The 24,521-nt window shown below is 33.0% G+C and overlaps 1 protein-coding gene across 1 annotated transcript; it reads left to right on the top strand.

The window, feature by feature from the left end:
* Positions 1-415: 415 nt before the first annotated feature.
* Positions 416-15,968, top strand: LOC134705606 (zinc finger protein 236-like). The gene is made up of 5 exons (XM_063564329.1): positions 416-526; positions 3,660-5,175; positions 5,731-5,810; positions 12,681-14,482; positions 15,277-15,968. Exons 2-5 carry the CDS (start codon positions 3,670-3,672, stop codon positions 15,894-15,896), a joined length of 4,008 nt encoding a protein of 1,335 aa, XP_063420399.1. The 5' UTR covers positions 416-526; positions 3,660-3,669; the 3' UTR covers positions 15,897-15,968.
* Positions 15,969-24,521: the final 8,553 nt, after the last annotated feature.

The raw sequence follows: 24,521 nt of genomic DNA on the forward strand, positions 1-24,521 counted from the left end.
AACAAAAAACGTATAATGTTGAGAACACTTAATATAATGTTGTGAGCACTTAATATAATGTTGTGAGCACTTAATATAATGTTGTGAGCACTTAATATAATGTTGTGAGCACTTCATATAATGTTGTGAACACTGCATATAATGCTGTGAGCACTGCATATAATGCTGTGATCACTTCATATAATGTTGTGAGCACTACATATAATGCTGTGATCACTTCATATAATGCTGTGAACACTGCGTATAATGCTGATTATTAACATAAGGCAGTCGTGGCGTTCCATAGGAACCCGCATTTTTGTTTTAGGTTTTTATGTTTTTTGATTGACTAAAATATTTACCGCTTACACTATGACCATTTGGGGAAGGTGTTGGATAACTGTCACGAAAGTTAAAGTGTGGTAATTATCTAGACCACACGAACAAGGGCGATAAGCAGGAACTTCAACATTTTTAATTACTTTTATTGTGTGTAAATATTTGCATTTAATGGGATTGTATAGTCAGTTCTGCTGTGTTCATTTAGGTAATACAATATTGCAACCTTTAGACAGTACTTTGCATTTTCGTTTCGACCTCTATATAGCTAGGAAAATTAATACACACCCAGAAAAAAATCACAAAAAGTCAACATACATGTCACAGGCACTTGTTTCTACCCATTAGAAGACCAACTATCAACGTATATTTACCTGTGATACATGTACAGCTACAGAGTGTGGCCAAAAGTATTTGTCACTTGAGTTTTTTTTCCCTATATATTGTATAGAGGGGGGATGGGAGGGGTCCTGATCCCGAAATCCCGTGCTTAAAAACTTGAAATCCCGAAATCCCGGACTTAAAAACACGAAATCCTGATGTCCAGAAATTCGAATAAAGAATTCCCAGATCCCGAAAGTATCAATCCCGACATCCTGACCTTAAAAACACCCGATCCCGGAGTCCTGATAAAGGTCATATCCCCCCTCTGTAGTTTTTTTACAAAAATATATTTTGGGGTCATTTTTGGTTTGATTTTAAGGGGACGACCATTTGATATTCTGGGGGGGGGGCCAGGAGGATTTGTTTTTGATCGGTTATTTATTTTTGTTAACTGAGAGGACAGATTATTCATTTTCTGCACTATTGAAGCAAGATTTTTCATTTTTATTAAAGCAAGGGACTGATTATTTATTTTTTACCACTATATTTATGATATTCGAAAACATACAATTTTTTTAAATATTTGTTAATTAAGAACAATTACATATAGGAAGATGTGGTGTGAGTGCCAATGAGACAACTCTCCATCCAAAAAACCATTTAAAAAGGTTAACCATTAATACATGTATAGTCAAGTCATTGTGTACCATTTACTCAGAATACTAGAAGATCATTATCCCCTTCAGAAATTTTAAGATTCAAGATTTCATTCATAACCTCAGTCACATACTTGTGTACTAGAGGACAATATATATACAAACATTTTAAGATAGTACATATAAGCGAGAAAGGACAAATGAAACACAAATACATAGTAATAAGTATATTACAAAAGACAATTGGTATAATTAGATTAAGTATTTTATAATTTTCTTAATGAACTGAATTATTTATATTCCCAAGCAATATACACATATTGCATACATACATAGTCATGATAGTATTAAAGTTAATTTAGTTTGGTTTTACCTAGCCTCTTTCAAAAGTATTGTCAAACATATCTCGCCGAGCGGAGCGAGGAAAATTTTTTTTTGAAGGGTTTTTGAACCGCTGAAGGCCCAATAAGCTATAGACCTGCTGAGTTATTTATTTTCAATACATTGCAAGTCAGGTAATTTATTTTCAAACTACCACAGAACAAACCATTTATTTTTGTGATTATCAAGGATGAGTTATTTATTTTCAAAATCCTCCTGGCCCCCCCCAGAATATCAAATGGTCGTCCCCTAAGCAACTTGGTACCAATAAAAGCAGAATTGTTACAGATGTATTTGTTTATTTTGATATATCTTGTTTTGTGGATCATTTTTATTTTTTCACAAGATATAAAAGTTCATTAACACAAAATATTATTTTTTTGTTCAGAAATTCGCTATACATTCAACCAAATTAAATTATTAAAAATTATTGTACATGTGTATGTGTTCATATCAAGACAAAATAAAAACACCTGAGGACAAAACTATTACCAAATAAACAAACATACTTTCGACAATTCTACGTCTTTTAAGGCCTTGTTGATCAAAATCCAACCATAAATGCCCATAAAACAATTTTTTGAAAAAAGTGTGTTTTTATATAAATGGATAGCAAACAAATGAAGGTGACGAATAATTTTGGGCAGGTACTGTACATGCTGTAGGAGATAACTACAGTGGTCTAACGGCTGTTTTGCCAGACAAGCTGGGGCCGTGGGACATCACAGCTGGTCCATATCAAAAAGTGCACATTTGCTGTCCAATCCTCGCTTCTAGTCCCAATATGGCCAACGGACGGCCTTGGAATTATTTATATGGGGTATCAATTTGTTTATTTTTCATTTATCAATTCTTATGTAAGTTTCACCTACCTGCCACCCTTTATTTTCTCATATTTAGACAGTTATATAAATAATAAATAAATCATAAAAATACAAATTGATCAGTCTCTATGACAATGTATGAGATCTTGAAAGATTTCGTCTGCTATTTTTGCTAAATAGGTTCATTTTGGGTACTCGGTCATGTCGGTTTTGTCATTTGTGTACGGTTACGTTAGAACGAATAGACAACTTTCGAGTTTGATGCATTTCCGTCAAAAACTCTGGTATTAGTGAACATCATTCATCATTTTTGGGGTACCGTCACTTCCATTCAAATGTTGAGTTAGTTGTTGGAAAACTATAATATTGTTGACATGTTTACATGATGAGTCTTTTCTAGACGAAAAGCGTGTCTGGTGTTTATATACAAAATTTAGTCCTGGTGTCAGCTACATTTTGTATGATGAGTTTATTTACTACCACTGGGATGCCACTGCTGGTGGAGATTTATTTCCCCGTGGGTATCACCAGCCCAGTAGTCAGCACTTTTGTGCTGACAAAAAGTGCTGACATGAATTATCATTGATATGGTTATATTTATAAATTTACTGTTCACAAAATTTTTGAATTATTGAAATACAAAGGCTTTTCTACCTCAGGCATAGATTACCTTAGCTCTATTTCGTAAAACTTTTAGGAATTTTGGTCCTCATTGCTCTTCAACTTCATACTTTATTTGGCCTTTTTAACTTTTTTGGATTCGAGCATCACTGATGAGTATTTTGTAAACGAAACGCACATCCTGGTATCTATGATGAGTTTATGTGTCATGTGTATTGCACAATTTTTTTTTTCAGCAAGATTTAATTCACATAATTGACAATCAGCACTGCTGTCATTAGGGAATTGTGATTAAGTATTTACAAAACCAAAATTATTTCTAGTTTATCCTGCACAATGAAGTAAATATATTTGTATTAACCAGCCAAATTGAGAGAAAAGTGAACAATATTATTAAAGATGACTTCTGGTGTCTTTTACAACAAGGTACTATAGTACAGCATGCAAGTAAGGTTTATTAGTACCTGGTATAAAGTTTGATAAATATATACTGTATTTGTATATTGATTTAAGCAATTTCTAAATATTTTTGTAGGTTGACAACTATGGACTTTCGTAGAGTAACTGGACCATTTATTCATAATTCAACAATCAATGAAGAACAGACAATAAATCATGAAAGGAGCAACACAAATGATGAACAAGGTGAACAGGCTAATACTAATGAAGCCAGTTTTTTAGAAATCGCAGAACGCCTTTTGGGCAAATCTGAAATGGTGTCATTAAGACAGGTGAATGAAGAACTTAAAAACACAGAGATAGCTTGTGATATAGAGTCTGGAAATAAAAATAAAATCCCAGGGGAGATAATCTTACCTGAAACAACTGTGCCAGAGAACACAAATACTTATAAACACAGAATAGATGGAATTGATTTACAAAAAAGGGGAGAAAATACAGATATATGCAATAGAAATGATAAATTTATTGACAATATAATGAATGTCAACCAAAGTTTTGAAGATGAGAATTCACTGACTGACAATACGGAACAAAATAAACCATATGTAGCAGAACAAAATAAACCATATGTAGCAGAATTAGTAAAGCCTGATACAAACTATTCAGAATTTGTTGAGGAGAATGTAAAATCAAGGAATGAAGAGGACCATGACTCATTGGGGGACCATTTATCTAAAATTTTAAACCCTAGCTATAGTCATGAGAGTGATTCAGATTCTATTGAAGAAAACTTAGAACTGAAAAGAATTCAGTCTGTTGACAATGAAATTGAGAATGTGGCTCAAGATAATGTAGCTATTAAATTTGACAAAGGAAGCCAAACTTTTATGTTCCTATCATCTTCAAACAAATCAAATCCAAAAGATATGGGGACAAAGAAATTTGTCCCACAGACTGAAACATGTATCTCTGATAGAGAACTCCCTTATAAATGTAAATTTTGTGATCAAACTTTTAGTCTTTTTACTCAATTGAAAAGACACAAGAAAATTCACACCAAAGATGCCCCATTTACTTGTGAAACATGTGGCCGTGTTTACAGAAATGATGCCGAGCTGAAGAAACATAGGAAGAAACATGATAGTTTAAGACCACATATCTGCAAAGAATGTGGTAAAACATTTAGACAGCTTCACCAGTTACAAAACCATGAGAGAATACATAGTGGAGAAAAACCTTTCTTGTGTGAAACTTGTGGACAGGGATTTGGACAGAAAGAAAGTCTCCGACTTCATGAGCGTACACATACTGGATTTAAACCTCACAAGTGTGCTATATGTAGTAAAACCTTTAACAATACTAAATGTCTTCACCGGCATGAACTTACACACTCGGGTGAACGCAATTTTCCTTGTACTGTTTGTGGGAAATCCTATTTGAGGAATGATCATCTTAGGAGACACAAACGGTCACATGGAGAGGAACCACGTTTCAGATGTTCCTTCTGTGGTAAGGGCTTTCATCAAAAGGTCAATGTTGAAGAACATGAAAGAATTCATACTGGGACTAAGCCTTTTACTTGTGAAGTATGTGGAAAGGCATTCACCCAGAGAGGAAATCTCAAATCTCATCTTATTAAACATTCCTTTGTATGAAATGAATTATTCCTTGCTTTATAAAAGGGTTGAATTTGTGTTGTATGTTTTGACATGTTTGAATTGTATAATCATGATTATGGTACAAGGTACATGTACATGTATATGCCAGGCATTGGTATATATGTGTCTCTAAACACAATAGTTTTTATGAAAAAATATTGTGGTTATACATGTATATAATTAGAAAGTTTATCCTAAAAAAAAACCCATTCTGATTCCCAATTTGGTGAAAAGAAATATTGTGGTCAAGCAGATGAGAGAAAATAATATGAATCCCGACTTTCCTCATACATGTACCTTTTCATGCTTAATATACAGTTGAATTTTGAATTGGTAGCATAAAAAACTTAAGAAAAAAAGAAAAAAAAAAAGAATTTCAAAAATGTTTGTGATATATACATGTAGTCAAATAAAAACTTCTGACTTTGACAAAAAAACATGATCATGACCCCCTTGAAGTAAAATGATTGTTCCATTATGTTTAAAATTGATAAAAGAGACTTTTATGTTCTGATAAAAGTCAAAACTTTATAACATACAATGTAGGGTGCTTGTACCAAGGATCGTAAGGATGGGATGTCTGGACAATATGTTGTTCATTGTTATTTGTATGAACAGTTTATTGGGTTAGTTATGATCAGTTGTTGGTGTTTGTGTAGACTGTAATACTGTCTAATATTTGTGGTAATTGCTGATGGTATCCTTTATAAGTATTGCCTGATAAATATATATATTTTGTCACTTGTCATCTTTCATTTTAGGTGTTGTTTAAGACATTTTTATTTTTACTAAATTCTCATCTTGATGATTTGATTTAACAAGTTACTTTAAACACCAGTGTTTTTGTTTTTAAAGAATTATGCTACATTGTACCTTATTTATTTCAATTGTATACATGGTATTTGTTTTGGGATATAAAAGATGGAAAAATGAAAAAGTTGTACACATTTGTCAAAATCACTCTATTTTTGTATTGTCTAAACAATGAAACATGACAAAAGAAAGTGTACATGACAACTTGCATCTTAATTCAACACTAGTTTCATTTGACCTGAATTTTGACCTTTGTTTGTCATGAAGCCTGGCCCATTAAAGATACCCTTATGCTTATTACAATCCTCTTTAAGCATAATGGTAAAGTGATGCTATATTATTAAACATTTATGCTAGCCTGAACATTGTTCTTGTGATTTGTGAGGGCCCTCATGGGGTTTTTGATTATGTGATTACTTGGCCATTTTTTTAATGATTATTTGATTATTAAGCCAAATATTTCATGATTATTTGATTACCTAGGACTGTATTTTTAGTTTATGATTATTTGATTACTAAAGATAAGCAAATATTTAATGATTATGTGATTATATTGGCAAAAAAATGGTGATTATGTGATTACTAGGACCCCCCATGAGGGGCCTCATTTGTTTTATAATCACTGATAATAATTTTATAATTTCTAAAAAACGGCTTAAGATACATATTTCAAAATCCCCTGTTTCATGTGTTTACACTTATGGAAAAAAGACTACTTACAAACATGTAAGTCATGTAAGTGTTCTTTGAAAGAACAACTATATGGTCATTAATTATAACTGAATTTTAAGAAACACTATTTTTTTTCTAAAATATATACACAGTATTATATATACATGTTATCTATATTGTTACATGCATGTAAAAGAGCTTTGTGTGATGCATACATGTATGTAATTGACGTATATATAGTTCATCATTGTTCATTAATATTACAGCTAGCTTTTAAAGCAAGGATTATATAATTCAATGTTCTCAAACATGTTTGATTTTATTTATTCTCATGTGTTCTCATAAAATCTGGGAATAGTATAATTAACCATAATATGTTATTTTCCTGATAAAAATAATGTATAAATTTTCTACATGAAATTAATTTATATTTTGTAATTGTTTGTTTTCACGTGGTTTTTGTGTGACTAAGTGGTTATAATATTATATATGATACAAGTTATCAAAATAAATTTATACTAAATGCTTTCCTCTTTGTGAATGAATTATCAATAATTGCATGTTGTGTACAGTAGTCAGAAATGAAGGAGTGAAGTGAAAGGCATTCAGGGCAATCTCAGATTAAACATTACACCAGAGTTGGACTTTATTTCCACATCATTTATATACATGTATATTGTAATTCCAAAAGTTGAAGACCCATTCCTGGCCTTGGTTGGTTTTTTTTTTGCTCTTTGGTCTGGTTCATGTCTCTTTGATGCTTTTGTCATTTGGACTAGTTCCTAGTTCCAATTTTACTGATACTTCAGAAGCCCTGTGATATATTGATCTTTTGGACAAAGAGGTTAGTGGGGATATTGGAGTAGACCTAGGGTCTTTTGGAGTTTGAGTACCCACATCCATGCACTCACCAATTATTAGAAAGTACAATCTTGTAGAAACTGCATAGCAATGCATATTTGATCAAATATGACTTTTTTCCGTGTAACCGTTTGAAATTTAGCCATTAAGATTGCTTACCCCAAATTCTTTACCCTCACGTTGTAGTACTATCTAGTAACTATTCATTAGTGCAGCGTATATAATTTCTAGACACAAAGAAGTTAGAGCCGTAAAGAACTACCAATACAATGGAAAGTGGATGCCCAAAATGCGTATTTTATCGAATTTGGCTTATTCCATGTTCCGGACGAATTGTTTTGTCCTTTAGTAATGCTTACTGCAGAAATTCGTTGTCCTCTCGTTGTGGTTATATCAAATAGCTATACGTTAAAAGGGTCCGTTAATAATCTCTAACCGTAAAGAACTACCAAGACAATGGATCGGAATGTGCGTATTTAACGAATTTGTTCTATTTCCAGGTTCCGGACGCAATTCCTCTTGGAATGCTTATTGCAGAATTTCTTTGTCCTCCCGTTGTAGTAATACCCAAAAGTATAGAGCTGAGTCTATAATCCCTAGTCGTACAGAACTGCCGGCCGGGGCGACGGGTGTCAACAAGTGGGAGACCCCAGTGCATATTTTATCAAATTTGACTTTTTTTCCTGTGTTACGGACGATATTTTCGGTCTTTAAGAATGCTTACCCTAGAAATTCTATACCCTTATGTCGTAGTACTACTTATTATCTAAACTCTATTCATTAGGACAGGGTCTATACTGCCTAGCCGTAAAGACTGCTACCAATACAATGGGTATGAATGTTGGTTCCCCAATGCGTATTTTGTCGAATTTGGTTTTATTTTTATGTTCCGGACGCAATTTTCGTCCTCTATGAATGCTAACCCCAGAAATGTTTTGTCCTTTTGTATAACTATCCAATAGATATTTATAAGAGCAGAGTCTGTAATCCCATGCTATACAGAAATGCCGAAGCAATGGGTTTCAACAAGCTGGTAACCCCAGTGCAAAACTTGACTTTTTAGATTAGTTGTCTACTGAAATTTCCTTCATTTAAGGTAAGTTGTTTTTTCTATACAAATTTTATATACAAATTGTCATAAACATATTGAAATATGGAATTCGGAATTTGGAAATCCTTATACATTAGACAATTCGTTGAAAAAAAACCATGTACGCATAGGTTGCATGGACCTTATCACGTTTTAACATAGTCCTCGGCAATTTCTGACATTAAACTTATAAACTTTAACAATGAGCAAAGCCCATACCACAAAGTCAGCTATAAAAGGCACCGAAATGCATTAGTTTGAATTACTTTTCGATTATAACAATGTATGCAGTCCATTGTTGTCATGAGAGAATGGTAAGATTTATAAAGAAGATGTGATTTTGCTTTAAATGGGCAATATTTAGAGCTAAGCAAACATTCATTCAAACAGATTATAATAAGCAATCGATTTTGATGGTAAAAAAAGGGGGTGTGTGGGGTAAAAGAAAGAATGGTAAGCTGAATCAACTCATTTGTTTAGAGGAATTAGATTTAGCTATCGCAACTTAGTGAGTTATTGTAACGATATCAATAAAACCATGAGCCACATACTCGCTGTTATATTAAAATGTGCATGTCACCAAGTATACCTATGTAAATAATTTAAAGATATTTTTACGATCTAATTTACATAATATACTAAAGTCTGGCACAAAATTCACTCAATGTGCACGAATATTTATATAGCTTTTGGGAAATTTTTAGAATTTTATTTCAAGAAATATATGTACAAAAATGTTCTTAGTGATCCACTGAATTTTCCGATATATCAATACATGAAGTAGTAAGTCCGAAACCAATGGTACAGTAATGAATTACAGATTACCGCTTGGAAAAGTTGTATAAAGGTAGAAAATAGAGCCACTTGGTACGTATGTCTCGGCTATTTCAATTGAAGTAATTTATAATTTGAAAAACATTATTTTGTGCTATTTACTCTCAAAAACGAAAATGATACTGCATCTCGTTGAAACAATGGAGTCCATATACAGAAACATGGTCAACCGTACAATATTTGTCTTGATGTCTTCAAGATTTTAAAATTTTTCCTTTAAAAACTGATTTTCAAGTTTTGGGGGAAGCTTGTTTACATAGTTATATATATATATATATCCAATTTTGATATTTTGAGTATACATGTTATCTAAAATATTTAACATGTAATGTACATTATTTTTATTTATTCAATTTATCTAAAAACATAAAAAGGATAAAATGATTCTTTAGACGTAAATTCTGTTTATCAATCTCAGACTCAGTATTCAATCATAGAGACCAAATCACTAATTTGCAGTGTAAATATGTAGTATTACCAAGTCACGTGGTAAATAGCATAATGTGTGCATTACTAAGAGCAGGATATGACGCATTATAAATAAAGTTTCTTTGTCCATACACACACAAAGTCAAGTGTGTACTACACACGTCGAGCAGGATCAATCGATCAATATCCTTATCTCTAATAGAGGAAGTGAACGGAAAAGGATAATAATCAAACTGAGTTATCAGGTTTGTAAATGTTTAAACATAATCAACTTTATTTTTAATTCAAAAACTACATTCACTGTAGTTGTTTTTGTCATTAATCATAAATTATATCGTTTTTGTATAATGGAGTGTTTGTTTACGAGCAGGATATACATGTAAATTATTAACCTTTATTATCACGTTCGTGAAGATAAGATTGTCGTTTCTATACACATACCAGTGGCTTGTTATTATTGTGTCAGAAGTATATATGTTTATATCTATGATACTAGGATAAAGGAAAAGATGAAAGATAAAAGATATTTTATTGGTTTAAAATCAGAAATTACAGGGTTGTTACCTAAATTTAACAATAATTATTTTTTACGCATACAAATATAAACCATAGATGTGATTTATGTATAAAAACACGAAAATATCTATGTTTTTATATATAATTTTTAAAACATAAATTTATTCATTGAACTCCATCACTTTAATAGTACAATTAATATGTTTACCAACAGGTCAAAAACAGAATGTGCACTAAATACTTAAGTGACGATGAAACCCCCCACTTTTATTATGCTTATGTTCTCAGTTGTGAACATATGTGCGAATATAATAATTGATGTTTAAGTGAAAGAAAAGAAATAAAGACTTCTTTTGAATGCCCCCCCCCCCCCCTTTTCCGTTGACGGAAAAGCATGACGACCAAAATAATGAGGGGATCAAAACAATGCAAAAAGAATCCTTCAAGGCTTGTCAATATTTGTTGTGTGTCGGGAACATTACAACGAAAAATATTATTATTCACCAATAAATTAAATTAAATCAAAAGCTTTCGTAAAGTTAGAACAAACAGAAAACATTAGCCAGCTCTTTGAGCTTTTATAATCGACAAATGCATACATTTACACACTAAACTAATTTAACATGCACAATACTATTTTTAAAACATAAAAGACACATATAGCATGCATACATGCATGAGTACTAAACTAAAAGCAACATAAAACACTTATTAGCATATATGAATCACACAATTTAAAAAAAAAAGCAAATAAAACAAAGAGTGTGGAAATATATACTGAGCCCGCGTGCGTTGAAGTGGAATAGATTTTTATTCCATGAGTTTATTAGAATCGTTAATTGAGTAAAGTTACGATGTTTCAGTTCTAAAGTGGTTTGGCAACTCATTCCATAAAGTTTGGCTGCAGAAATTTGAATATCTTAAGATTACAAGCCATACTTTTCAGCTATAAAGTTTTGATGTCTGAACAAATATTTTGTTGCTTTATATTAACGTTTATTACCTTGCGCGTTTAAAATTGTTGTTTAACATGTCGGTCTAGTTTACACATGTACAAGGCAAGGTACGTTGGAAATCAGAGTACAGCGTGTTGGATTACTATACAATCAGTTTGGTTAATATTCATATTCATATTCATACTGAATTGATATTTTTCATACGGGTGTAATATTTATCATTGAGCACTAAAGTTAAAACTCCTATCATTTTTTTCATTGTTAATACTATAGAATAGAATAAGAATAAGAATATTTTATTATGATTGATGGGCAGCATAACATGTACACATAGAACAATACATAATGATTTGTAACAGAAAAACATTTTTATATAATAAAATGAAATATTGAAAAAAGTTCAGACAGATGTTATTATCTTCATTCAATAAAATCATATACATTTAATTCCAGGCAGGATCAGAACCATATAATTATTACAATTATGAATTTAACATTTCGTCAAACATATAGACTTGTAATAATATAGCTCCCTAAATATTTAAGTACAGACAAATTTTCATTAGTAAATAACCATACAAATTTTGCCTCATTTGAAAGATGTATAAAATTCGGACAAATACAGTTTATCTCCTTGAAAAATATCTCCCTATTATTTTTGTAAGCTGGACAACTAGTTATAAAATGTTGTTCATCTTCAACCAAATTTAGACTACATTTCTTACAAAGCCTTTGATCTCTCTCTCTATATATAATGTTTTATACCGGTCTTTTTCTATTTTGAGATCATGTGCACTAATTCTAATTTTACATATGGCACTTCTCAATTGAAAATTGTTTAAAGATAGATACATTTCTTTCGAAAAACAAGTTTTAAGTTTGAAATAAGTATCTAATTTACTATCCTGTGTATCTGTTCTTTTTGTGTTCCAATATTTTACAAAACTATTACAAAGTTTTTGCTTAACTGACTTGATAAAAAAGTTAAGCTTCACCTCCAAATTATGTGAAGATCGTCTACACATATACCCCAGTAGCGGATCCAGAATTTTTCATAAGTGGAGGCCCACTGACTGCCTAAGAGGGGGCCCGCTCCGGGCATGCTTCAGTGATTCCCTTTATAATCAACCAATTTTTTCCAAGTCAAGGGGGGGGGGGGGGGGGGGGGGGCTGGGCACCCTCTAAATTCGCCTCTGTGCCCATATGTGCTTTAAAATTTGTGTTCCTAAATAACGACTTACTATCCGCATAACGCATGATAATATGGATAACAAACGCAATTTCGATTTATTGAAATACAAAGAACTATTCACTTTATTTTACAGATATTTACCAGTGGTGATGGAAGTAGACTTGGAGAGTACAGAAAGACAATCTGAATCCAATGTTAACAACCAGCAAAGACAATCTGAATCCAATGTTAACAACCAGCAAAGACAATCTGAATCCAATGTTAACAACCAGCAAAGACAATCTGAATCCAATGTTAACAACCAGCAAAGACAATCTGAATCCAATGTTAACAACCAGCAAAGACAATCTGAATCCAATGTTAACAACCAGCAAAGACAATCTGAATCCAATGTTAACAACCAGCAAATGGTTATACAAGAGAAAACTATACCTCATTTAAAAACTGATCAGAATAATGGCAAAACATCAACCTTTGATAAAACGAACAGAATGAAAGAGGTTTATAATCAATACAAAGTGGTCAATGATAAAGGGAATCAGGACCAGAAAATGATACTTTCAGCTCGAATAAAAACAGATGCCTTGAGAAATACACTGGAGGTAGAGTCGATCAAAGTATCACAAGATGTACCATCTATGTTATCGTCAATTGACAAGCTTGCGCTAAAACTAGCAGCTAGTAAGAAACAGCATATTATCAGTTCAGTTAGACATGGAGGTGACACGATTAGCGATTCGCCAATAGAAACGCATGAAAACTTTAGCAAAGTAGACTCAGCTGATCGTTTCCATAATATTCACATGGCTCCAGAAACATGCGACATGACCAAGATAATTAAAGAAATATACGAGAAAAGTATAATGAGGGACAAACTGTTATTTGATAAATACGGGAAAGCCTCTTTTTACTCTCCAGTAGAAATTAATTTGTCAACTAAACCAAACCAGTTTCTCAGTACGTCTGCTAGTGACAACTTTATTGGTACCCAAAATAGCGATCATATACCATCTGATGATTTTGACAACAATTGTCCTACTGATAACACTGAACACAATATTAATAGTTACATGTGTGACATGAAATCTGAACCTTTAGAACCTAGAGTAAGCGAGGAGTATCAAATAGACAATGGCATGGCACCTCTCAATGAAAGTGTTTGTCCTGAGAAATCTCTTGATGATAAATATGACTATTTTAGCCGAAATATTGAAATATTCGTAACTCATGGGCCACCAAAGATTAAACCTCGTAAAAAGAAAGCTATACAACTGCCTGTTGATCCACAACCAGTGTTTGACAGCGTAGATGACATGGGTGTTGAGGAAAAAGATGAATATACAAAGAAGGGATACGCTAAGCCATTTGGATGCGATATATGCCACCGAATGTTTAGTCAGATTGGCCACCTAAATCGACACATGCGCATTCATACTGGAGAAAAACCATTCCAGTGTGACATATGTGGAAAAGAATTTAGCCAGAGCGGTGATAAACGCAGACACGAACGGACGCACACAACATATAGACCGTATCAATGTTTTATTTGTGATAAAGAATTTAACCAGAGTGGTCATTTACAGCGCCATCTCCGAATACATTCCGGACACATTCTTTATAATAATGGCGAATTTGATAAGGAACTAACCAGACAGAAATACAAGGAAGACAAGGTAGCCTGTGCTGACAAAACAAAATATTGTCCACTTTGTGACAAAACTTTTGTGAAAAAGTATTTATTAGAACGACATATTCGATCTCATACAGGGGAGACGCCTTATAAGTGTGAGGAATGTGGTAAGGGATTCACAAGAAAAGATAGACTCTACACACATGCGAGGATACACAGTGGAGAGAAACCTTATTGCTGTAAAGAATGTGGTAAAGGTTTCAACCAAAGCAGTCACTTAAAAACACATATCAGGATACATACAGGTATATATATATATATAGACAATGGGCAAGGACACGGGAGGAGGGAATGTTCTATGAAAATATCAAGCACTATAGACATGTAGAGACGAATTATTTAAGTAGTTTACTCTTCTGTTAATTAAATTGATTGAATGTTACAACATGTACAATGACAAAAAGAAAAAGAGAATTCACAAAAAAATAATACCGAAAGATTTTCTGCTCCATTGATGTATAACGAGGAACTAATATCTTGGAGACCCATACAGCTATCAGGCATTGCAGCTACCGCTACATAAACACAAAAATTTATAAGTGAAAAGATAACTTGAACATTTAACATGTTTTAGCAACAACAATAAAAAAAAAGATTTATCTTAAAAAAATGATTTCTTAATTTATATTGATACAATTGAGCACACACTGCATTAAAAATCGAAAATATTTTGAAGCAAAATCAAAATTCAAGATTTATAGTCCACTATATACATGATATCATATGTCTGAGACAGTCTGTTAAACAAGCTGCCTGTATCGGCGAGATTTAACAATGAGTCTGAAGTGAACTTATTGTTATGTTCAACTGAAATCTGCTAAATATTCAGCAAAAGCTTGGATACGGGACCTATATTTCAATGAAATTTCGAAATATTTCGCACGTTTGCATTTCATACTGATAGTTATATGATAAATGAAACATATAGAATGAAAATAAATGAAACATATAGAATAATAATAAATGAAACATATAGAATAATATATAAAAAGAGACGAACATAACACTAATTACCTTTATTATCTATTTTCTCTGCTAGGTGATAAACCATATAAATGTGGAGTTTGTGGAAAAGGTTTTGCACAGTCACATGACAGAAAGAAGCACGAACGCGTTCATACTGGGGAACGCCCTTATGTATGTCCCTTATGTGGTAAAGATTTCAGTGATAATTCTCAACTGTGGAAACATGCACGTACTCATGACGAAGAACAAGAGGAGGGCACGTCATTTAAATGTCGAAGCTGTGATAAGGAATACGAGTATAGCTCTCAGTTAATTCATCACATGAAAGAACACACGTTTGAGCGAGGTGGGAGAATTGAATTACCCAATATTGGAGATTTTGGTAATGACTCAGAAATGGAGAAAGTACGAATGACAGCAGAAGCTCTTTTAAAAGATACCCTAGCCATTAGAGACAGTAGTGTAAATACAGAACCAAACCACGCCATAGACGGGGACACACACCCTAATGTTATTAACAGAACGTTTGGATGCGAATATAATAAAACATTCGAAAATGTAGCAGGCAATTCTTCTGATAATGAAGAAAGCGAACCAGATCAGAAAGACGATAACAACGAGGCGTGGGAGTCGAAATGGAACGGAGAAATGTATATTGCTGAACAGGCTCCTGAGAATGGACATTTAATTTGATTTTATTTATATCATAAGCTTCTTAAATATTTATATCCGAATCAATTGACAATGTGATTAAGAATTCGTATAAAATAAAACAGATTTTAAATTCATTATAAAATGTTTTTGTCTTCTTACGCACACACATAAGGAGAAATGGTTTAGTCCGTCTTGGCGATGCTAAAACTTTTTAAAAATGCTAAATAAACCATATGATTTTGTACTGGATTTGTTTCGAAGATATTCAATTGTCTAACATGATAATAGTTATCAAAGGTACCAGGATTATTATTTAGTACGTCGGACGCGCGTTTCCTCTACATAAGACTCATCAGTGACGCTCATATCAAAATATTTATGAAAACAAACTAGTACAAAGTAGGAGAGCATTGAGGATCAAAAAATTCCAAAAAGTTGTGCCAAATACGGCTATGGTAATCTATGCCTGGGATAAGAAAAACCTTAGTTTTTCAACAATTTCAAAGTTTTTTAAACAGGTTTATAAAAATTACCACATTATTGATATTCATGTCAACACCGAAGTGTTGACTACTGGGCTGGTGATATCCTCGTATAACACATTTCTTACTTTTCTCCTCTTATGTGAGGACTTTGCCATTCACTGTTGTAAAGAAGTGGCGTTATAATGAACATTTTTTCTTTCGCCACTGTTGAGGCTTTATTTAAACTAAAAAACTAAACCAGATCTTGGCAAACTATTTGTTTAATTTGTTGAAATATATTTACAGAGCTGAACATTCTGTAAAAATGCTAATACTTTCTCTCGCACATTCAGTATGCAGTTGTTAACCAATATCACGTCTATAATTAGTTGTTTGTATTCCTACAAGCTGCAGTTTGTTAATGGTAGCTGCAGTCTTTTAAGGATGTTCACTGCTCAGTTTCAAAATAAATAACTTTTCATAAAACTAGTATGTATTGATGGGGAATAAATAGAGGAATCAAAATAGCAAAAAAATATAGGGATCCATGTGCATGTTTTCGAGATATTAGCCGTTGGAATTTTGGCGGGAAAATGTTCTCTCTTGATTTATAACTTTATCATTGACTAGTTAAAGTTCTCAAATACTATTAAAAAATAAATTTTATAAGCCTTTTACAAATGACCTATAATTATACATGTAAAAGATTTATAAAAAGAAAAATGGGGGTTCATGGGGATTTTTTTTAAGGCATTCAAATGGATAAAACCAGACGATTCCGAAAATCTGACAAAAAATCCAAAACATGACAAGCGGACATCCTTAAGCATGAAATTAATAGCGTTTTGTTTTGTTTTTCAATTTGGTGTCCTGCAGCCATAACCCTCACACTAATGCAATAATATTCGAGGGAAAATTGTACCAAAACAATCAGTCATAGTCCGAATTTGGGCAGTGAGTCATTTATCGTTCTAGATTTGTGCCCCTTTGTAACTTTTGAATAGTACAAAGCCTGAGTAGGGGGGATTCGTGTCCTCGGACACATTCTTTTTTAATTCATTTTTATCTTTAAATGACAAGATAATCTCAGTATGCAATGGTATTTGCTGGAATATCTTTGTCTGACTTCAAGCTACACCCTTTAGTGTATAATCATGTCTCAAGAAGATTTAAAGGTTTACAATTTATTAATATCATTCTAGTACAGTCATTTCAAAATATTTGCACCAATAAGTAATGAGACTTTGGTGAAATATAAGCTGTCGGGAACAATACGTATTATATATGAAAATTTCATTCAAGTTTTTGAGCTAAAGTTATCTATGCTCGCAGATATATATATAAACGAAGATGCATGTATATATATATAAAAAAAGAAGATGTGGTATGATTGCCAATGAGACAACTCTCCACAAGAAGCCAACATCCCACTCCTAGCATGGTTTCAGTTACTTTCCTAAAGTAGAACCATTGCCAATCCCCGCGATGGTAACATCATCATTCAAATGCAATTAGTTTGTAACGATAATTTTCATTGGACGTTGATAAATATTTTGAGGGGTTAGATTCCACGTCTTAGGCCACAGACCACAATTAATTCCTCTATTAGTTCTTTATAACTTTTTGTCTTATTAAAAAAATTGCACCGAATCTTTTTGTCCAATTTTTTGTGTGTGTAATGTATAGTACTAGTCCAAAAATATATCCAAAATTCAGAAAGATTGCTTTCACACAACTTACAAATTTAGCCAATACACATCCATACCCCTATGGACAAGTCAAGAGATGTTCCGAAAACTGTAAATATTACCTTTTTGCACTTGACCTAATCACTCTTTCCATATTAAAATCAGTTAAAATACCTTCAACAAAAAGTTATTTCACCTCTCTTCTTTCATTTCCACCCCATAAAAACTAACAAATGAATGAAAAAGGCAAAGAAAAAAAATTAAGAAAAAATACACTATAATTAAAGGGAACTATATCCTTCTACCAGTCCGTAACTAAGAAAGCCACCATTTTGAATTCTGGGATATGTAATTTCTCAAAATATAAACAAGATATTCACATTTTGAGCCTCAAAATCTTCTTTTAGTCTATATTGAAACCATTCTGAAGCGAACGAAAAGTAAAAATATGTTTAGTATTCATGTTTGACACCCAGAGTAAACACATGACGTCACATTGTTTAGATGCTAAAGGCAATGCAACAGTTTCGCGGCCTTTTTTATTTATGCCAGTTTTAAGCCAACATATTTATTAAATGACATTTATTTTAATATGTGGCATTAGAATGGAGATAACTGTATTGTATTTTAAGCTTGGCCTTCGTAAAACTCGATTTTACTGTCGCAAATATCCGTTTACCTATCTCCGCTCCGCGTCGCTAGGTAAACTCAATTTGCGACAGTAAAATCTCTAAGAATCGGCCCGGCTTCGTACGTTATCAAACAGCGCCATGGTAACCCTTACAACAATTGATAACGTCACGCTATTGTGCATGGTACCTACATATGATTGCTCGTTTTGATGACACTACAGCTGTCTGCTCCGTTGATCTATCACTCTCAAGTGTCGATTATTTTACTGTATTTGTGTTGGTTTTTTTCAGTCTTTTACTTGGTGATAATTGCAATTTATTAGTATTTTTAAAAACTGATAGCTTCATAGACTTTATTGGTATTAAGAAGATATGTGCCACATTGCCAATATTAATGTTATTTTTAAAAAATGCCACGGCCCATTTTTAAGAAGTAAACTCGTAGACTTATACGTGCTGTTTCTTGCGGTGGTGTCGAGAATTTTTGAAGTTTTTAATAAAGTGCTGTTTCTGGCGGCGGTATCAATAATTTCATGAAGTTTTTAATAACGTGCTGTTTCTGGCGGCGGTATCAATAATTTGTTGAAGTTTTTAATAACGTTCTGTTTCTGGCGGCCGTATCAGCGTCAACGATTTGTTGTATTATTAATATAATTGCTGTTTCTGGTAGCGGTGTCCTATAGCCATTCTTCCCCCATGCCAATTTTTCCTGGGGGAAAAACTGGATCGATCCAATATTTCCCCCGGAAAAATTGGCATGATCCAACTTCCCCCCTCAACGTTATATGGGGGAAAACGAGGATCAGGCCAATTTTTCCCCTTTGCGGCTTGATAAGTTAGTTTTTCCCCTTTATAAATTTATATTATTTATTTATTAATGAAATGCACATTTATACCCCTGGGGGTTGAAGGCATATACAAACAATACAATACAATATACACAATAGAAAAATTAACATTTTAAACATCATATATAAAGTGGTAAAACAGTAATATTTATGCAGGTGTTGTGTCCACTCCCCTCAGTGCAAATGACGGCGACGTCAGTTAGAAATTTTTATCCTAAAAAAAGAATAATAACTTTTTTGATTAGTTTAGCGGTACCAAAGCTTCATCGTATTACTATAAATTGATATGTATTTATATATACAGTGGAGATCACTTCTAACCTCTCATTAAATCTGTCAGAATCTGTCAGGAGAACTGTTCTAGGACAGTACGTAGAACTGTCAGCCTGACACCTTTTAGTCAGTTCTAGGTTAGAACTGTTCTAGCTAGAACTGATTTGGTCAGTTCTACCTAGAACTGATTTGGACAGTTCTACCTAGAACTGATCCTGACAGTTCTACCCTAGAACTGATTTGGACAGTTCTACCTAGAACTGATCCTGACAGTTCTACTCTAGAACAGTTTTAGTCAGTTCTACTTCTAGAACAGTTCTGATTACAAATTCTACGGCTAGAATTGATTTATAAATTCTACGGCTAGAATTGATTTATAAATTCTACGGCTAGATTTGATTTATAAGTTTTAAGAACTCTTTGTCTAAATATAAAGGCTTCGGCAAAATAGCGATTAATATTATAAAGAGTTTTGCTATTTTGCCGGTTTTATTTCAAATTTTTCGTCGGCAAGAGAACATGTTTAACCCCGTCATATTCTGCATGTATGTGACTGTTCCAAGCCTGGAGCCTGTTATTCAGTGATTTTCTTTTGTTGATGTGTAACACAAATTATTTGTTTTTCTTTCATTTTTGAACAGAGATTAAGCCGTTAATATTGGGAAAAAGGGGGGCATTTTTATTTCAATTGTTTTACATTTGTCATTTGGGGAGTCAGGATGGCTCATTTTACATAAAAAAAATTATCTGACCTTAATCTTTGTGTAATATGTTATTCTGGCCCAAACAACATGGACGGATCCAGCAGTTTTAAAGGGGAGGGGGGGTCCAACTAAATGTCCTCATTCAAATGCATTGATCGTGAAAAAAGGGGGTCCCCCCCCACCGCTCTGGATCTGCCATTGAGCCACTATTAACTTAAACTGATCATATTTGATTTCATCATATAAATCTATATACATTTAGCTGCAAACTGCAGGAATCCAGTTAGGCAAGGATACCAATAATATTGGAAAACATTAATGATTTCAAAATTTTATTTGCACTCAATTTATAGTACTAGCATGTCCTCTTTTTATTTTAAATATTGAATTGTAAACAAATGTGATATCTTTTTACAAGTAGTTTTCATACCTCGGACGGACTTGTTATACAAAAATCTTTTGACCGCATCAATCTAAACTGACCTTATTTGCTCTTTCTTCCTGCAAATCTATATAACTTCAGACTGAGTCGTGTAATAAAATATTTTGACCGCACCAATCTAAACTGACCTTATTTGCTCTTTCTTTCTACAAATCTGCTTAGTATATAGCTGCACAGTAATTCAGTTTTAATTTTAGGTCAAGATGGACTATAATATACAAGTTACAGCAATATTGGAAAACAATGACTTCAAAATTTTGTTCGCATGAATTGATAGTGCCAGCATATCCTCTTTTTATTCAAAGTATTGAATCGTAAACAAATATCAGTAGTTTTCATACTTCAGACTGAGTCGTGTAATAAAATCGTTTGACCGAATCAACCAAAAATGACCATATTTTTTTTTTTTATGCAAGTCTATATAGTTGGACAGTACATCAGCTATAATATTAGGTCGAGAGGGACTGTAGTTTATAAATAACTGCAATATCGGAAATCAACAACCACAAAAAAAAAATTGCATTGATTGAGAGTGCCATCATTTCCTACTTTTATTCGAAATATCGCATCAGAAACAAACATCAGCTAGTTTTCATACCTCAGACTGACTCATGGAACAAAAATATGTTTCTGGGCAACAACAACCCAACCATAGAGCAGACAACAACCGATCACGATGGATTGTATAATTCAAATGACAGCATGTCCTCTTTTTATTCAAAATATTGAATTGTTATCAAATTTCAGAAGTTTCGATATATCAGACTGAGTCGTTTTAATAACAAAATTATTTGACCGCATCAACCAAAACTGAACATATGGGACCTTTTATAGTTTGTTGTTCGGTGTGAGCCAAGGCTCAGTGTTGAAGGGCGTACATTGACCTATAATGGTTTACTTATTTTTAAATTGTTATTTGGATGGAGAGTTGTCTAATTGGCACTCACACCACATCTTCATGATCTTCCTATATCTATATATTCTTTATCGTGTAAATATATATCATGTATATGGCTTCATTGTAAACCAATAATATTTCTAAGTCAGGACAGATATTGTATGATAAAGAGGACACCAAACTTTATCCACATCATTTTAGAGCGCCATTATTTCCTCTCTGTATCGATAATATTACTATTTAAGGAATGACTGTAATATTTTTTCTGTCTATGAAGAAATAACATAAAAAATTTGGTGCACACTGATAAATGGGTTTTTTAACAGTGTGCACCACATTTTTTACGTTATTTCGAATAGACAGAAAAATATTACAGTCATTTCTTATAATTTAATTCTAAATTTCATTTTAACAAAACGTTTAACCCTTGGCAATCTATAAAAAAACGTTGATTTCACATGACTAACTTATGTCTATGGGTGTTGATAACAAAATAACGTCAGAAGACCCGTTACATCCAAACTTAAATTATTAAATATTGAACCGTCACAAAAGTGACTTTTAAAGTCAGTCATTCAGTAGTTCATGATGGTTTTTTTTTAAACAAAACTATTTCATGGCATAATCCAACACTCACAAGACTGATTCATATACTTTATTTTAAAATGAAAAGTACATGTATGTATCATGTATGAGAAGTTCTCTTCTTGGAATAGTATACTGACTATACTGTTAATATATAATTTGAAGAAGGCCAATGATTGGTTTTGTTTGTAGCCTAACGTCCAGTGGCAAATATTTCATTTATGTTCAGATCGAGTATATTTTCAGACTTTCAGGACTCCCATATATTATTCATAATCGTTATGGATAAGTTTGGCAACGAGCTTATGCAAATGAACATAGTTTTTTTTACGTTTAACAACACTGATTTCATTAATCCCATAATCCATCCACTGTACAATTTTCGTTTGAACATTTGTCAAAACAGAATCCTAAATCATGAATGTAAATCCAAGGCAAACAAGGTAAATTAAGATTAAATTTCCACAAGGACTTAAAATAGATACGTCCCTGATTTCCATGAATTAAATGCAGAGTTATATTTATGAAGAGACTGTTAAAGACGGGGAACGAAGAAACGTAAACAATGATGTTTCATTTGCAATCTTATAAAAATATTTCTCCGATGAGTTGGATAACCTCCTATCCACTTCGATATTTGTAAATGTAAATTTTGATCGGTAAAAATATAGAAAAATCCGCTATTATATATAGTAAAGTAATTGGAGCTGATTTTTTCTTGTAAATTCTAAAGTGCCCTTTCTGCAGTGACGTCATTTAGAACTGTTCTTCAGTCCTGACTGATTTGGTCAGTTCTGCTGACAGTTCTACAGTTAGAACTGATTTGGTCAGTTCTACCTAGAACAGTTTTAGACAGTTCTACCCTAGAACTGATCCTGACAGTTCTACCTAGAACTGATTTAGTCAGTTCTACCTAGAACTGATCCTGACAGTTCTACCTAGAACAGTTCTAGGGTAGAACTGTTCTAGCTAGAACTGTTCTAGGACAGGTTAGAACAGTTCTATGACAGATTATTCTGACAGTTCTAATGAGAGGTTAGAACTGATCTCCACTGTACCATGTATACATACAAGTTATATTTATACACACGAAGCACATTCTGATGCAGTGATACAATCCATTCCCATTCGTAAACCCTTAATATCATTGACCTACTGAATATAACTACTTAAACCACTTCTGGTCAGTTTGAAGATTTTAACTTTACTTGATAAATCATTTTTGTACCACAAGGTAAAAGTACCCATCAAAGGCATGGACAAAGAAAAATACTCATCGCCTTTAAAGCTTTCATTCAGGAGAAGAATAGAAGTTCGATAAGGATGAAACTTCATCAAACCTAGGGGAGATATGTACCCCCTCTCCAACCAGCATGGGAGACATGCAGTGGAAACGTGAAAGTACAGGAATTACCTCCGTTATTGTGACTCGCTGTATAAGATCTACAAAAATATTCCACCTGCCCTAAAGATGTATGTATAGTGTCGACCACGATGATATTCACCGGAGTTACACGGACCTGGTATTAAGTAAGAAAAGGCCACCGTACGGCCTCCAAAAATGAAAAAATGTATAGTCGGCTATAAAATGCTCCGACCATACAAATTAGGGAACAAAACAAGCAAAACAAACAGGCTTATTGATTACAAAATAATTTACAAAAAATACATACTCATATGACATGAACCAACAACAACCACTGTACCAGGTAATATATATATAAAATCAAAATTGAGAAAGGAAATGGTGAATATGTCAAAGCGACATCCACCCGACCATAGAGCAAACAACAGCCGAAGTATACAGCCGAATATACATGTTCCTGGCTTTGGAATAGACATTGGTACATAAACAATGTGGTGGCCATAAACTCAACCCTCGCCAATGAACCCAACCTAGGACAACACACCGCAAGGAAAAAAGTATCAGTTGCAATTGGCTTCACTAAAAATGTTGATACGTCGAATAATGATCACTTACACAAAAACAATAGAAACAAAGCACCGAAATAAAAGTACTCGCAGTTACTGAAATCTGTTTCAAAGCTAGTGAAAATATAGACGGACTAGTGGACATATACAGACGGGTGAATATGTAGACAGACTTCTCGACATATAGATCGACATACA

Source organism: Mytilus trossulus, chromosome 2, assembly GCF_036588685.1.
Source record: "Mytilus trossulus isolate FHL-02 chromosome 2, PNRI_Mtr1.1.1.hap1, whole genome shotgun sequence".
Taxonomy (NCBI): Eukaryota; Metazoa; Mollusca; class Bivalvia; order Mytilida; family Mytilidae; genus Mytilus; species Mytilus trossulus.